This window comes from Varanus komodoensis, unplaced genomic scaffold (genome assembly GCF_004798865.1).
Source record: "Varanus komodoensis strain SLA01 unplaced genomic scaffold, ASM479886v1 scaffold3, whole genome shotgun sequence".
NCBI classification, from domain to species: Eukaryota; Metazoa; Chordata; class Lepidosauria; order Squamata; family Varanidae; genus Varanus; species Varanus komodoensis.
The window spans coordinates 35,680,778-35,696,637 of record NW_025335761.1 but is presented as its reverse complement, the minus strand read 5'-3'; the positions used below and the strand labels follow the sequence as shown (position 1 = coordinate 35,696,637).

The 15,860-nt window shown below is 42.8% G+C and overlaps 1 protein-coding gene across 2 annotated transcripts in view; it reads right to left on the bottom strand.

Annotated features, from left to right (window-relative positions):
* Nucleotides 1–10,053, bottom strand: part of BATF (basic leucine zipper ATF-like transcription factor) — an 11,995-nt gene extending 1,942 nt beyond the window's left edge. The window contains exons 1-3 of one of the 2 annotated variants that reach the window (XR_006415334.1): nt 9,757–10,053; nt 8,058–8,162; nt 886–1,433 (exon numbers count right to left, since the gene is read on the bottom strand). Coding sequence is in view for 1 of the 2 variants with exons in the window: in XM_044436422.1 (XP_044292357.1) it covers nt 1,224–1,433; nt 8,058–8,162; nt 9,757–9,822 (381 nt within the window). In the remaining variant the exon portion in view is untranslated. Of the gene's footprint in view, nt 1–864; nt 1,434–8,057; nt 8,163–9,756 lie in introns of those variants that run through there. The other variant, XM_044436422.1, reaches the window with a different exon arrangement.
* Between the last annotated feature and the right edge of the window lie 5,807 nt (nt 10,054–15,860).

Below are 15,860 nucleotides of genomic sequence, written 5' to 3'. Positions count from 1 at the left end.
CAACCCACATTTCAACAATAACTCATACTCAACTCAATGACAACATGCACTCAACTCATATTCAATCCCTGATGCTCACTATTGTATGAACCCCATTAACTAGATCCCTGCTCAGACATTTGTGTACAGCAAGGGTGGAGAACGTTGAGGCTGGTGTGTTTTACGTGTTACATTAAATGTTAAAACATTAAGTGTTTTAAGCTGCAGTATGTTGGTATTTTTGTATAAACACCTGGTGTGTAACCTGTTTCTGCATGCAAGAACATATATAGCAGTAGAACACTAGCATGCAAGGTACAGAAACCTGGTCAGGTAGAGAAGGTGGCAGTCCTAAACGTAACTGAGAATCTGCATGCACTTCAGTTTTAGTGCTTTTATGCAATCCTTTAAATAGGTGAAAAAAATTAGGATTGCCATCATATATACATAATTAAAAACATATCTCTGATCAATTAATGTACCATACTTAGATGCAATGTGCATATCACATGAATATTATAACTTTGGGAACCCAGTCTTTCTGTCCATCAGAATTATTTCTTTGAAGAGCAAATATCAGCTGAGCAAGGTGGAGATGGGTGTCTGGATAAGGACCATAGATGCAAAGGGTTATATTCCTTCTCCCACCACACTGTAATCCTTTTCTTGATTTTACCCCACAAAGGAAAAAAGCATGCACACAGTTGCCGATTACATGGTTAATATAACACAGAAGTTTCTATTATTCCTAATGTTTTCCTTCCCCTGCCTTGCTGCTCCTTGCTCTGCATGTTGTATGCCAGGCCAGGTTTCAAAAATAACATGATAAACACTTTTTAAAACTTTATTTTTTAAAAAAATATACTGAAACATTTTCATCTTCCTTTCTCTTATATCCGTGCTTACCATTTGTAGGCTGATTAGCATATGTTTTCTGAGGAAGAAACTTCTGCATCAGAAAAGCCTCTGGAAGGAGTATTTCAGTGCAAATGCATAACAGTGAGGTATTGGTTCCATTGACTCTGGAGCTAATTCACAAATACAGCTTCCTGCAGGTAGCCCTGACATGCCCCTGTTTCTGCCCAAGGAGCACATTCTAAGCATTTTTCTTCCTTATTCAGGGCAGCATCTACCAACAGATGGATGGGAAACCTCCAAACTGTCCATAGTTGTGAAGCGTGCAAGGACTTGCATTTCTGCCTTGGTGTGGGGTCTGCAAGCGTTTCCAGTCCTAGCAGTCGGTGTCAGTGCTGGAAAATCGGGGAACTGATGTGGGCCTGGGGAAAGGGGACGGGGGTGTAAAGGACTTCAGAGGGTGCTGGGGGCTGTGTATGGAGGATGGAGCAGTGAGTCTCATGGGAATTCAGCATCGTGGAGAAGTGCTTCATTTCCTCTGTCAGTTGTTTGATTTCCCGGCGTAAAGCAGCGTTCTGCCTCTCCAAGTCTTCACTCTCCTTTAAAGAAAAGGGGAAAACATGAACATCTGCAGTCACTTGGAAGCTGTACTCTTACTGCTGGAAAATAGTATTTTCAAAAGATGGAAACAGGATCTGACCCTCACCTAACTCCTAGGCTTTCTCTGTTCCTTTCCCTTTACTGGCAAGACACAGGAAGTACAGATAGTATGATTTTCTGGCAAACGTATTTGTACTCAAGTGGAAGATGGAAGAGGGCAGATAGGGCATGCGAACTGGCTGGGAGGTTCAAAGAACCCCTTCCCCACATGGTGAAACAGTGCATGGTGGGAGTATGGGGCTGCATGGGACAGAAACACCCATGCCACCCATGTGTACCATGGCCATGCAGCCTTTAGCATGTGGCAGACATGCTTCCCATTTGGGTGGTATGGGAAGAGGTCTCTGCATGGTGATGTACTTGCTCTTCCATGAAAAGAGGGACCCTGGCTGGGCCAGGAGCGGTTCTTTGGGCATGCGGTATGCGCTGAAGGTCCTTGACTATGCTCTTTGAGTACAGAGATGGTGGGAAAGCCTTTCAGCTGCAGGGGACTGATGGCAAGGGCCTTGGCTGTGGTGTGCAGCACAGCAGGTTTGGGGTAGCCTGAACATCCTTTGTGTATTCTCACAATGCATGGTGAGAGGGCATGCAAATCTCCGCATAGAATAGGTTGTATATAACCTCTTGGCAGGGTCCAGTGCACTGACCAAAGTAGGGGTCCTCATCTCATGGTGGAGAAGGAGAGGAGCATCTGGGAAGTATTTCAATGTTAATTAAGGCTCTATGGGTCAGCACATGACCCTGTTTCTTCTGTTATCAATATCTGTGTGGAACCTGGGTGGAAAACCAAAATTCAGCAGACAACATACCATAAATGTGAGAGAAATCCAGGAAAGGATACATTAGCAAAAGGGAAAGCAAGATCTTACAGCAAGATGGAGAATAACAACAGTTAACAAAACTGGCTAACTTTCTAATGAAGGGTATTACAAAAGCAAAAGCAAATTGGTGCTTGCAGTTAAGGGGAGAAGTCAGGGGGCTCAGCTGGCATCCTGCTGTCTCCTGTGAGCAGGGTAAGAGCTAAGCACCAACTCTCTCTCTTCTTCCCTGAGGCACCAACGATGAAGGGGGAGGTTTCCTCTCAGTGACAAAACAAGCTTCAGAGGATGAAATACTCTCACAATTGCAACAAGGAAAGGATGATCTGTCTGTCCCGTCTGGCTAATTCTCAGCTCCAACAGCTGATGCTTTACTTATTACTACATTCATATCCTGCCTTGGCTCTTCTTGTGAGGAACCCAAGGCTGCTTACACAACTCTATTTCATCCTCACATCAACAACCCTTCAAAGTAGGGCCTTCCTAGCCATACCTCACTTTCTACAAATACATTCCCTCTGCCCCTGTCCATACATTCCTTTTTACAAATAGGGGTCTCCTTAGGGGACAGAATCCTTTAAAGAAACACTTAGATGTTAGAGTATATGGTAATTATCAAATGCAAATTTGATAATTTCTGCATTTCTGGATTTCTTTGTCCCATGGGTCTGAGCCCTGGATCTTTTCGGTACCTAGCACTGCTCCTATTTCTCAGCATGGAGATGTCTTTATTTCTATCACCCAACAGAAATCTGGTATTGAAAGAATGATAGTATTGTACTAGGCACTGAGGAGAAGATTCCTTAATGGGGGACCACCACTGGTAAGGCCTTCTATTGTTGCTGCCTCTGAAGCACCTGTTGGAGGTGGCACTCAGAAGAAGGGCTCAAATGTTGACCATCATCTCCAAGGAGAGACACCTATGCCTGCTTTCCGTCTCTGTTGCCTAAGACACTGCACCCACCACAGAGCAACAGAGCGTCTGCCTCCCCACCCCACTGCTTGTCACCTGTGCCCCCCCCGCCACATGTGTGTTTTGAGAGCACCAGCATGGGGAGTGAAGGAAAAGGGCGTTGCTGTAACACCTGCTACTGAGGAGCAGCTGCAGCTGCATGTTCACAAGTTTATTGTTCTTTCATATTGTTGCATTATTTATTTGATATTGTTGATATTTGATAGTGTTCTTTGATATTGTAGTATTTTTATTTTGATTCATTGTATTTTGTATGAATTATTTTGGAATTTAGTATACTGTTGTATTGTGTATTTAGACTTTTAATTGTATACTACCCAAAGAGCCCAAAGGGGTGTGTGTCAGGATAGAAATATAAACTGAAATGAAATGAAAGGAGATTCAGGCTGGGAGAGACACTCTGTCAGGTATTGCAGTACCAAGCTGTACGAGGCTTTATAGGTACTGGTTTAAACCTCAAATCAGGCTTGGAAACAGACTGGCAGCCAATTCAACTTTGCAAGGCTTGGTGTTATATGTTCTGACCTTCTGGTCCTGCTTGAAGAAATTTGCACATGCTGGACACATCTCTTGAACATTCCCTAAGGGCACCCCCATACTGACAGCACTGAAGTAATATAACATGGAGGTTACCATTGGGAGGATTACTGACCAAGGATTACCAAGCTGCAGATAGGCACCAGCCAAAGCTGGTAGAAGGCTTTCTGAACTTCAAGTGGCAAAGATGACTCCAGGAGAACCCACGAGCTATGAACATGGTCCTTCAAGAGGGATATAACTCCAAGCAGACCAAGATAATCATCCTCTATATGGTCAGAAGAGCCACCCACTAATAGCATCTCAGTCTTGTCTGAATCGAATTTCAGTTCATTAGTCCTCTCCACTCCATCATTTCAGCCAGACAAGGATTAAACTCAACTACAGCCTCACCTTCTGGAGATGAAAAGGAGAAACAGAGCTGCGTATCATCAACATAGTGATGGCAGTGTACTCCAGAACTCCAGGTCACACCACCCAGTGGTTTTATGTAGATGTCAAAAAACCATGAGTGACAAAATTGTCCCCTGAAGAACCCCATGCCTGAGGACCCACAGGGCCAAGCAATGCTCTCCAAACATCATCTTCTGGAATTGGCCATCAAAGCAGAAGCAGAACCACTGCAGTACAGTACCCCCAACCTAAAGCAGTCACAGAAGAGAATCAACAGGGCCACATTGCCCCGATCTCTCTCCCAACGTATGTCATCATACAGGGCAACCAGAGCTATTTTTATTTCAAGACCTGGCCCAAATCCTGACTAAACTAAATCCAGATAATTAATCATCATAATAGATGACTCAGGGAGGGCAAAATGATAATAATCTATCTCTAACTGTTCTTCCCTATGTACAAATTAGCATATTAAAATTTTATGGAAATCTACATCTTTTTTGTTCCCTTTACTGATGATTCATGGTCTCTTTTTTAACAATATGCAAATTGTCAACAGAAGTAAACCCTTCTAGCTCTGTCTGAGCAAGCAGGCCTAAAAAAAAAAAAAAAAAATCAACCTATTCCTTTTCATCCTTTCCTGCAGGGGAGAGGAGAGATTTAGCTGGAGTGAATTGATTTGATTCTGCTCCCCAGAACCAACAGTTAAGACGTGATAAGTGAGCCAACAGTTAAGAAGTTCAGGGGAATGTTGTTTTGCAAGGTGATGTTATTTTGCAGTTGCCATGCTCATTGGAATTGCTGAGGTGCATTTTATTTCTATTAAGATTATAATTATTTCTAAATCTGCACCCATACACATACATTAGCACCTATGCATTTTATAAAAAGTGGTGTCTTCTTTTCGTGTGAACCATTTCCTCTTTTGGGGTGATTCATCAGTGGCTACCTTAGACAGAAAGTGAGAACCGTTAAAATTTTCTAACCAAAAGCTATTAATTTCCAGGTAGAAACCTCTTCCCATGCTTCTTGGCCGAAAAACAGAGTGAAGAGAAGGCTTTATTATTTCTCCACCTTGTGGCCCAAGGTATAGTTTCTTCCTTTTACAGCACACCAGGCATTAGGCTTCGTTAACCTGCCGGTGTTTTTAATTTACCTCCTGACCACAGCGCTTCAGGAGAGTTATTCAAGTATGTTAAATGGGAAAGGGTATGCGGAGGTGGGCTCACATCCTTTGCTCACTGTAGAGTTTCCAAACTGACTGACGCTGTTCCTGTAAACTCACGCTCTGGGCAAACCCAAGGAGGGAAGCAGGCCCTGTGCTGATAGCAGATGACATTTTCAGCCTTCGGCCACATGCTTCCCCAGTCAGCAGCTTATGAGAAATGACAGTAGCATATCCTCAACCATCGGTTCCCACTGCCTCACACAAACCCTTGTCAGGTACACTTATTTCCTCGGCCCAGGCCACATACGTTCTGACCCGAGAGAGAGCGCGCACAAACCCAGGCCTTGGGGAGAGGAAGGGGGGGTTCAGTAACTGTCATCTACAGCTAGAAACCACCTGCCACAGGAAACTTGTTTCAGTGCTAGAAGGAAAGTCTTGCATGTTTCTTTCAGCAGCTGGGGGAAAGCAGCAACGTAATGGGGAAATTCATCAGAAGAGAAAGCTTCTGCATGGCCGTGGAGAGGAAGCCTTTCTCCTTGTAGGCTCAAACTATGGGAAACCATTTTGTGCAGCTGGACAGGGCTGCTCAGTCAGGCCCAGCCTGAAATTAGGCCTGCTGCTACACTGTGTGTAAGGGTGGCCATACAGTGTATTGATGATAGATACCTTTCCCAGAGCACCAAAACTCATCACGGAGTTCCTGTATTATCCCTCCACTGAAGGCTTGTCTCAGTTTGGGCCATTTCAGCTGATTTATGTGTGCAAGAAAAAGACACGCAGCGAGACAGGGAAAGGGAGGAAGGTCTACAGGCATTATTCATTTGTTATGGGGGTTCCTTTTGTGAAGACACTGTATTTTCCCAGCAGGTTTACAACCTTCCAGGACCTGTACCATTTGCAGCTAGGAAATCCATTTATGACTGAATCAGGAGGGGGAAAAGTCCTGTACATGTGAAACTATGCAGTTTTCAGAGAGAAAACTGGGCTAGAAATGTTCTCCATGATATCTTGGTTTCTGTGAGAGGGGAAATTTGTATGTGAAGTCCCCCCACCTACAGATTTGAAGTAGCAGAGTCCAGGAATAGAGACTGCAGCCTTCAGCAACCGCAAGGATGAGATGTCCATGCTTGTACTCTACATGAGCAATTGCTGTTTATACAAGGCTCAGGACTGACATTGGCATATACAGTTTTCTATATAAACAGGTGTAGTATTGTGCCTTGAATGAATTACAGTATACCTTAATTAGTTGGTGGTTTTATTGCTGATGCAACAGAAACTGAGGTTCTGAAATAGATATGATCTAGCGCTTTGCCTGCTGGACATTCTCTAAATAGTATGTAGAAATGAAATCCGCTAAAATAATCCGCTAAAATAAATACAAAAGAGTTTAAAATGGATAGAGGTCAATATAAAATAAGCATCTCTCTAAAAAAAAAAGATACAGTATAGACTTCTTCAGTATTGTCAGCATCATACACTCATTTTGTCCAGTATAAAAACGTTCTTTGTTCATTTCTTTATCCAAACTGCATAGCTTTAACTTTAATTTAGCCTAACCTTAGTATTATTATTTATTTTATTGTATTTATTGTATTTATATACCACCCCAATAGCCCAAAGGGCTCTCTGGGTGGTTTACAAATATTAAAACCCCAAATACAGTGCCCAATCCTAACAAATAAATAAATTTATTTATTATTTATTATTAATGTCAGAAGAGCACAGAAATTACTCATTCAAGACACACGGAAGCTAATGCAGGACAGAGCAACTCTGTGGCACTCTGTATTTCCCTGAGCAGCTTTGGAGGGTCTCCAGATGTATCCTGTCCCCCCACCTCAGAAGATAAATATGCCTTGGGATAATCTTGGAATAAACTCAGGAGCATAGCCATTTGTCTGTCAGACAGCTGCAAGCAAGCTTCTGTGAGAATCCACAGGGAGGCATCCAGTTCCGGATTCATGACTTCTGGCTTCACTGGGCCAACTGACGGCCAGCATTCAGGGCCGCATGTCTGAGAAGGGCAGAGTCTACAGAACAAATGGGGCATTCACTGGCCCTGACATATGAGCCACCCTCATTCTAGTTCATTCAGCCTGGATCAGCCGCCACGACTCCAGGGCACTGAGATTTTTGCCATTGAGCACCTTAGTTCAAGGGAAAAGGCTGAATCTAGTTTTCTTCCCTTAGCAGTGAAAGCCTTCATCTTAAAGGTTCAGCTCACTCTGGACTGATCCTATCCATTGACCAGTGGTAGAAATGAAATATTTATTAAATGACTCTAGACTGATTCTCACAAACAGCAGTACAGAAGTAAAACCTGCCCTTGAGCTTTACTACTTGCAGTTGAGGTGTGTGTGGGAGCCTATGGCTTAATACTTTTCTGTGGTCAAAAGAACGTTTCCTTGCATCTATGAAAGTATCTAGACTCCCTCCCTAGCTTTATATCTGCAGGGATGCTAACTCATCAGCCTGTTAAAGCAATGAAAAATGGAATTTTGGATTATATGGAGGGGGCATTCATACTGAGCTGTACTCAGTCATGTGATCCTCCACTTGCAGCCTAAGATGGTTGAGTCCCAGAACAGTTTGGCCACCACATCTGCTGCTAGCACAACCTGCTAGGCCCATCCCACAGAAATCCAACTGAATGGACGATAGCAGTTCTTACCAAGTGCAGGGTGTCTGCTTTCTGTGTCTGTCTCTGCCGGCTCTTCTGGGCTGCAATGCGGTTTTTTTCCCTTCTTTGTACTTTCCTCATGTCATCAGAAGACTCCTATAAAAACCCCACATGGTAAAGACTTAACCCCTTCCTGGTGACTCTTACAGAAGATGGGAAAGTGGAGGGAAGAGGAGTACAAAGTGGAGGAAAGCAAATTTTATTCTCATGATCTCTATCAGCCATGGTCTCCTCCCACACCCCACCTTACCCTCTGTTGCTTTCATGGCATCACCTATATTAGATTAATATAGAAACACTCTCTCTTTAAGCATACACAAATGCCTGATAGCATACCAAATAGGAAAGTGCTGAAGTACAAAGAGGAGGAGAACAAAAATGCATCTCAGCAATGGTATCCTTTTCCTCTCACACCGTCCTCTGCTGAGTTCATGGCAGATTCCATATCAAACTGATACGGCTCTTCACGCTTTCCTCTTTAAGTATGCACAAATCCCTGATGAAGAAGAAGTAAATCCAGCAAGGGTGTAGGGCAAATGCTTATCCTCAGATCCTGGATCCTGGTTATGAACTCTTCTGCATACAGACAAGTACATTTCGTAAGGCCCTATTTTATCAAGGTACATAGCTGCTTTCCAAAGATATGTATCATATCTTTCAGGAAAAAGCAATGCATATTTTTAAGTTTCCTAAAGGACATACAGGTTTTAAAATGTTTAATACTGTGTTTTATTCACTTTACTGTTTATGGTTTACCAGAATTGGTCTAGATGTCAAGCAGTAAATAAATGTGGTAAAATAATTATATATATAAAGTTTGTCTTTCTCAAAAGCATTTTCTCTCCATGGGGTGTTCATGCACCCCAGGGAGAATGATGTCCTGTTTGTGGGGTACTAGTGCCAAGCAAATGGGAGATTTTATATGGATAGCTATATCAACAATCTTTCCATCATATCCATGAATAATGTTTGCTATTCTTTTGTTTAATATTCAACATGGTTCCATTCCTGTCCATGTTTTCTTTGCCTTGCCTCTTATCTTAGGTTTTATATATCATGATTGGATTTTGCTTGATTATTCCAGAAACTTAATCTATTCTCTCCTTTCCTTTTCTAGAAAGCCCCATGAAAGTACCACTGGGAAAGTTTCCATCTCTTTCTAGCTCCCCAAGCTGTTTCTCTTTCTAGAGAAACCTTTAGTTGCATGGTTGGGCAATTCTTCTAGCTTGCAAGATTTACTTTGCCTTTTACTCAAAACCCAAGATCTACCACCCAAAGGTTGGTGCAGAAGACTCTGAATTTGGGGTCCAGTCCTTGCACACAAAACCCCCCTCTTAGTTACCTCCGAGCTTTCACTGCAGCAGCACAGTTGATGGCAAGTAGTGGAAGTCATCTTGTTGCTACTGAGAATTCAGAAATCCTTGTTGACCTATGCAAATCACCCAGAGATCTTCCATAGATCCCACTTTACTTTCTGCCCACCCCTGAACTACAGTTATCATCTTCGGTTTCTCCCATGCCTTTTCTACAAACTGAGAGAAATGCAGCAAGACAAGTTTTCCCCATTACTTTGTCTTCAAGCAATGACAAACTTCTGCTGTTGAATGTCTGTATATCAACTCTGCTGCTCAAGGGAAATGGAGCTGAAAAAGTGATGCCCATAAAGTTAAAGCAACTGCCCAAACTGTACCTGTTTGCTGGATGAAGATGACTGGCTGAAACTACTGGAGTCACTGCTGTCAGAGCTGTGGGGCATGGCTCACAGCTCCCCCTGTCTGTGGACTCTCCTCTTTGCCTGTGGACGCGCTTCCCTTCAGTTCTTGGTGATGTTCTCTCCCTCTGCTCCTTTTCCTTGGGCTTTCTCTCTCCTGCTCTGCCCTTCCTCTTCTGCCTTGTGGCGCACTCTGTGGCTCCTTGCTGGTGTCTACATTGCCCTCCTTTTAGAGTCTGCACCACACTTCAGTAGTTGCTTCTTTTTAGATCTTCACTGCTGTGGTTTCTCGGAAGCTGAGAGGCTCAACTGAAAGTCACATGGGCGGAAACTGAAGTTAGAATAAGAAAAAAAAATAGCTCAGGGAAAATTGAAATAAAAAAACCCCAAGTAGCTTCAAGCAGTTAGTGAGATCCAGCACAAGAGAGTATTGGTTTCAGCTGCGTGACAAACACGAGAAGGGAATTAAAAACACAATAAACTTACTATAAAGAAGTGTAGAGGTTTACCTGCTCAGAAGTTCTTTCAAAAAGACCTGCTTGGCCAAGCTTTATTTTGCACAGACCATTGCAATAACATTTATAATGCAAACTCTGGGACAGGTAACATCCATTAATGATGGAAACATTGACCAGAGGTAAAACAATAATTTAAACAAATCTGTATTTTTTCAGCTTCACAGGCAAAAAGAACTATCTTTGCCATTATAGTTTTTATATTTTGGGAACATGAAAATGCATATTTGTGGAGGTTTGACCAATGGGCATTTCCAGCAAGCAAGTATTTAAGGTCCTTTAGCTATCCCTCTATTTAGAATACCAAGTCCCATGGAGACCATCTGGCTAAAAATAATTAAAGGCAAGTGTCAAATTTATTGAATAGCATTGTAGTTGGAATTTACTACATACTGTCATCCCAAGGAAAGGATGGAGAAGATGCTTTCCTGAAAATATGAAATGCAGGCATAACCACACAGTCCATAAGCATAAAAATAAAAATCCACAGCTGGCCAATATGTTTACTAGTACCAACCCAAGTGCCAAAATCATCTCTGGAATTTTATGTGATTCCAAAACAGGTGTTGCCCAACTGTGGATTTTGGATTCCCCCTGCCCCTAGCCAAAACAAAGAACCAGTGCTTCAGAGAAGGGAGAGAACTCCTAGCACTTAGAAGGCATTCTACAGTTCTGGTACCTCTTTTTTCTTGAGAAACATAGATGAGTTGAAGACAATGTAATTTGGACCCTCTGAAAAATTCCCTGAATAAGAACATAAGAACTACCATGCTGGATTTGACTAAAGTCCCTATAGCCTGGCTCCCTGCTCACAGGTACCCCACAAACAGGATGCCAGTGCCACAGCGCCCTCCTACCTGTGCTCCCTACCAGCTGGTATACCTAGGTAAACTTCCCCTGATAATGGAGGCAGCACATAGCTGCATAACCTTAGCCTCCAGGAATTTGTCCAGTCCTCTTGTTAAGCTGTCCAAACTTGATCATCACTACATCTTGTGGAAGTGAATTCCACAGTGCCATATGAAGAAGTGCTTCCTTTTATCTATCCTGAACTTCCCACCAGTCAGCTTCATGGGATGACCATGGGTCCTAATATTATAAGAAAGGGGAGGGGAGGGGAAATCCCCCTAGCCACTTTTTCCACACTATGCATAATTTTGTACACTTCTGTCATGTCTTGCATCACTTGCCTCTTTTCTAATCTGGATAGTCCTAGATGCTTTCCTCTCAAAAAGTTGCTTCAGCCTCCTGATCCTTACAGTTGCTCTTTTTTTAACCTTCCCTATTCTTTTCTAGGTGTGGTGATCCAAGCAGTACAGAGTATTGCAAATGAGGTTGCACCATATACATCCAGTAATATATTAGCAGTTTTATTTTCATTCCTTTCCTAAATTATGCCTAACAAGGGATTTGCCTTTCTCACAGCAGCCACACACTGGGTTGACCTGTTGCTCAAGTTATCCAGCACAACCCCAAGACTTCTTTCTTGGTCACTTGCTGATAGCTCAGATCTCATCAACGTATATTTACAAAGTTGGGATTTTTTTGGTCGTGTGTGAATCATCTTACTCTTTTTTACAGTAAACTACATTTGTCATTTTGATGGTATTCTCCCAGAGATCTTTCTTGAGTTCTTTCAGTCCATTCTTCTTTTAACTACCCTAGATAATTTGGTGTCATCAGCAGACTTGGTAACTTCACTTCTAATTCTACATAATTTATGAAAAATTTGAAAAGCATTGGCCCCAATCCCTGTGGGACCTGTTATGCCAAGTAATTTTGGGGAGTAATACACCTCAAAAGGAGATGCTTGTCTGCCAGATTGCCTCAAAAGGTTTGGGATCTTTTGTTGGAGTTTAATGCACAATGCCAGAGAGAACAAGTCCTGGTTTTGCATTCACACAAACACAAGACTTAGGAAGGAAAGGAAAGTTTATTCAAAGAAAATTTAGAGCACGCTGAAGTTTTTAACCCAATGTTGTCGAGGCAGCAGGTATTCATATTGAATCCCAATCTTGGTCTATATTTCTAAAGAGATAAAAAGCTACCTGCCTAACCGAAAGTGAAGCTAACAGACAAAGGGAAGAAGGGAGAAGGAGTCCATTACCTGTACTGAATCCATGTGGCTCCACAAAAAGTTAAGTGACAGCCTGAAAGAAAAAAAGAACTTGTTCAGGTAGTGGAAGGTAGAATATAAACAAATTGCAAAGAATTGCAGGAATGGCATGAGAAAGGCTAAAGCAGGAAATGAACTGAGAATAACAAGAAAGCACAACAAGAAAGCCTTCTTCAGATACATCCAGAACAAAAGACATGAGAAAGAGAAGGATGTCCAGCTACTTAAAGTGGATGGCAGAGTGATAACAGACAACAAAGAAAGGGCAGAGGCACTCAATTCCTACTTCTCCTCAATCTTCTCCCACAAAGAAAACTGCATCAAGAGGAAGTACAAGCTAGAAGTGAGAGATGGCAGCCCAAGATTGACAGACAAATGGTCAAGGAATACCTAGATGGAATAAACACTTTCAAATCTCTGGGCCCAATGAACTCCATCCCAAAGTCATAAAAGAGCTAGCAAAGGAACTCTCAGACCCACTGGCTATACTGTGTCCAGTTCTGGGCACCAAGATTTAAGAAAGATGCAGGTAAATTAGAAAGGGTCCAGTGGAGGGCAACAAAAATGATCCAGGGTTTGGAAACACTGCCCTAGGAGGAGAGACTGAGAGAACTGGGCATGTTCAGCCTTGAGAAGAGAAGACTGAGGGGCAATGAAATTTCACTCTATAAGGACCTCAAAGGCTGCCACAAAGAGGAAGGTCAAGATCTCTTCTTGCTGATGCCAGAGTGTAGGACATGGAATAATCAATTCAAGCTGCTACAACCCAGATTCAGGGTGGACATCAGGAAAAGTTTCCTCACTGTCAGAGCAATTTGACAGTGGAACCAGCTGGTGGTGGGCTCTCCCACACTAGAGACGTTCAAGGTGAAACTGGACAGCTGTCTGAGTGGTACGGTGGAACTTGGTGTCCTGAAACAGCAGGGGGTTGGACTCGATGGCCTTCATGGCCCCTTTCTACTCTACTATTCTATGATTCTAAGCAAAACTCCTTGTGTGGGCAGGGACAGTACAAGGCCTATATTCAGAGCTTGCCCCCCTTTCCTAAGTCCCTGATCTTCTTTGTACTTGCTACTATGGGAGCAATGAGTTTCCCAGACTTATACTAATTGTTGGATGGTTGCTCCATTGTTCCTGATCACCTTGTGACTATGATTGTCTTCCATGGGTCTTAGGCTGTGTTTGCCAGCTGCTTTGATGTGGGGTATTCAGGGTGCCTCAAGAAAATGGGCCGTCCTCTTTGCAGAATTGTCTTCTCTAATATCTTTAAGAGAAAAGCCTGACCTTTTATCCCCAAGAATTCCAGTATTCATTCTTATCTCACACTGACTAGCCCAGGATACTAGGTCCTCCTTCCTGAATTCAAGCCTATCCAACATGGGCCATATAGTGAAAGCCTGTCCCATCCTTGGAGCTTATGGCTATGGTGCTAATATTGATACATACATGCACTACAGGCCACACTGCTTATATCCATCCCTTGGAAGAATTTGCCATTTATTCCTACTATTTGTGGTAGGATAGGATGAAGTGAGGTAAAGACACCACAAAAGCCTTGAAAGCATCCAGTAATTAGTAGGAATGGGTAATTTCCACTACCCTGAAATCTTCTGGGACACAAATGGAATGACCAGTGAATTCAGGACATGCCTTGCTGACCACTTCACCCTGTTTCTTCATTTTCCTGTCCAGAGTGTCATAGGCAGATAAAATATATTCATAGTTGTGACTGGAGGTATAATTTATTCTCATGTGGATGAACAAGGAGGAATAATGCCCAGTAATCTTGATAAGTCTTGGCCACCTCCCCATCTCATCCTGGATCCAAGCCCTAGAGAGACAAAATAGTTCTCAAGTTAACAGGTCTGGCCAGCACCCAGCTGTACCACCTGGGAGAGATACCTGAGTTGCCACATTCGCCTTTTCTTGCACTTGGAGAGTGGGTCTTCTGATCGGGCATGGATGCCATTCCTAGGATCCTTGGAACCACTGAACATTTGCTTCTTTCTTTCTTGGTTCTGGTGATTCTCCTGCTTCTAAGAGTCACTCTTGTTGCTTGGTTATGCACTGTGGGTTCACATAGATTGCTAAGCCTGTGGTTCAATAGCAACCCACAGAATAAATCATCATGCTGTCAGGACCCACTGCCTTCCTGGTAGCGTCCTCCCTGTTAAAATTTTCATCCTTTCTCCTAACAAACACATCCTGCTTTTGTCCTTGTTGTAATGCAACTTTAACCCAGCAGTTCCCTATCTTGGACATGGAATTTTACAGTTACTGGGTCATCCAGAGATTGTTGTCTTCCATTTGTATCCTTTTGTGTTAAGAAGGAAAAGATCATGCAGCACAATTGTTTTTGACTGGTAGTGCTGGGAGCGCTTTGCCTGGAAACAGCCTTCATCTCTTCAAATGAGGTGAAGTGTGAAAACTTCACTCCTTTACTCCTCTTACTTTCTCTGCTAAGAGAGCAGTCAGTTTACACTTACTGCAAATGTAGTTTTGTAATATTTTCAGATAAATAAATAAATCAAGCAGACATAGTAAAAGTCACCTATGCAGAACCCTCCAACCTTTTCACTCTTGTTTATATTCTGACTAACCATTGTCTTTCCTGATGGTAGTGGACTCCTTCCTTCCTTCCTTCCTTCATTGCTTCATGGTTTCCTGAGCTCCTGAGCTTTAGTATACAAGGCATTTATTATTAACTTCTGAGTCTACTTTCAGTTTTGCTTTAGCATTGCACTCTGGACCCTACACAAACAGGTCTTCCACCCCCTCTTTTCTGCTTCATAGCATCTAGGTAGAGCTGTGCTAGTGAGATAGCATAAATATACTCAGAGATAAAGCACCATTTTCCCTGTTGTAATTTAATAGCTCATTTTCTAAAGAAAGTGGGGTGGGAGTGAGGAAGTGTTTTGGAAAAGCAGCAGCAAAACTGGAGGATCATGGAGTAAGGAACTATGAGGACACAATAAAGGACTCATGTGGAAAAGCACCCTGTGGTGAGCTGATATTTTGGATATAATTTGACCCACTGATGCAGAGCAGGGGTGGTTAAAAGCCCCAGTCCTGCAATCACACATATCAGTACTCAGGCACAAGAGACACCAAATCACTGAGATCCCTTTAATAAGTAGCTTGCACAGCATAAGTTTAATGATTACAGTTTTCAGAAATACAGATGATGGCATTTTGCCATAGACCCTTGAAATAGTTCTGCATCAAGATAGTGGACCAGAATGTCTCCCAGTGACCAAATTCCCCCAACATTCCACACCAGTGTATGGAATTGGAGGCAATTCCCCCTGCTGTTTAGACAAAGGAAGGATTAGAACCAATTCCAGATGCTCCTGGGATGGGGAAGGAATCCTTGTAACAGGTCTGACTTACTCAGAACTCCTGAAGAGATCTGATCCAACTGTGCCACTGAGTTGGCACGTCCAGGGTGCTGT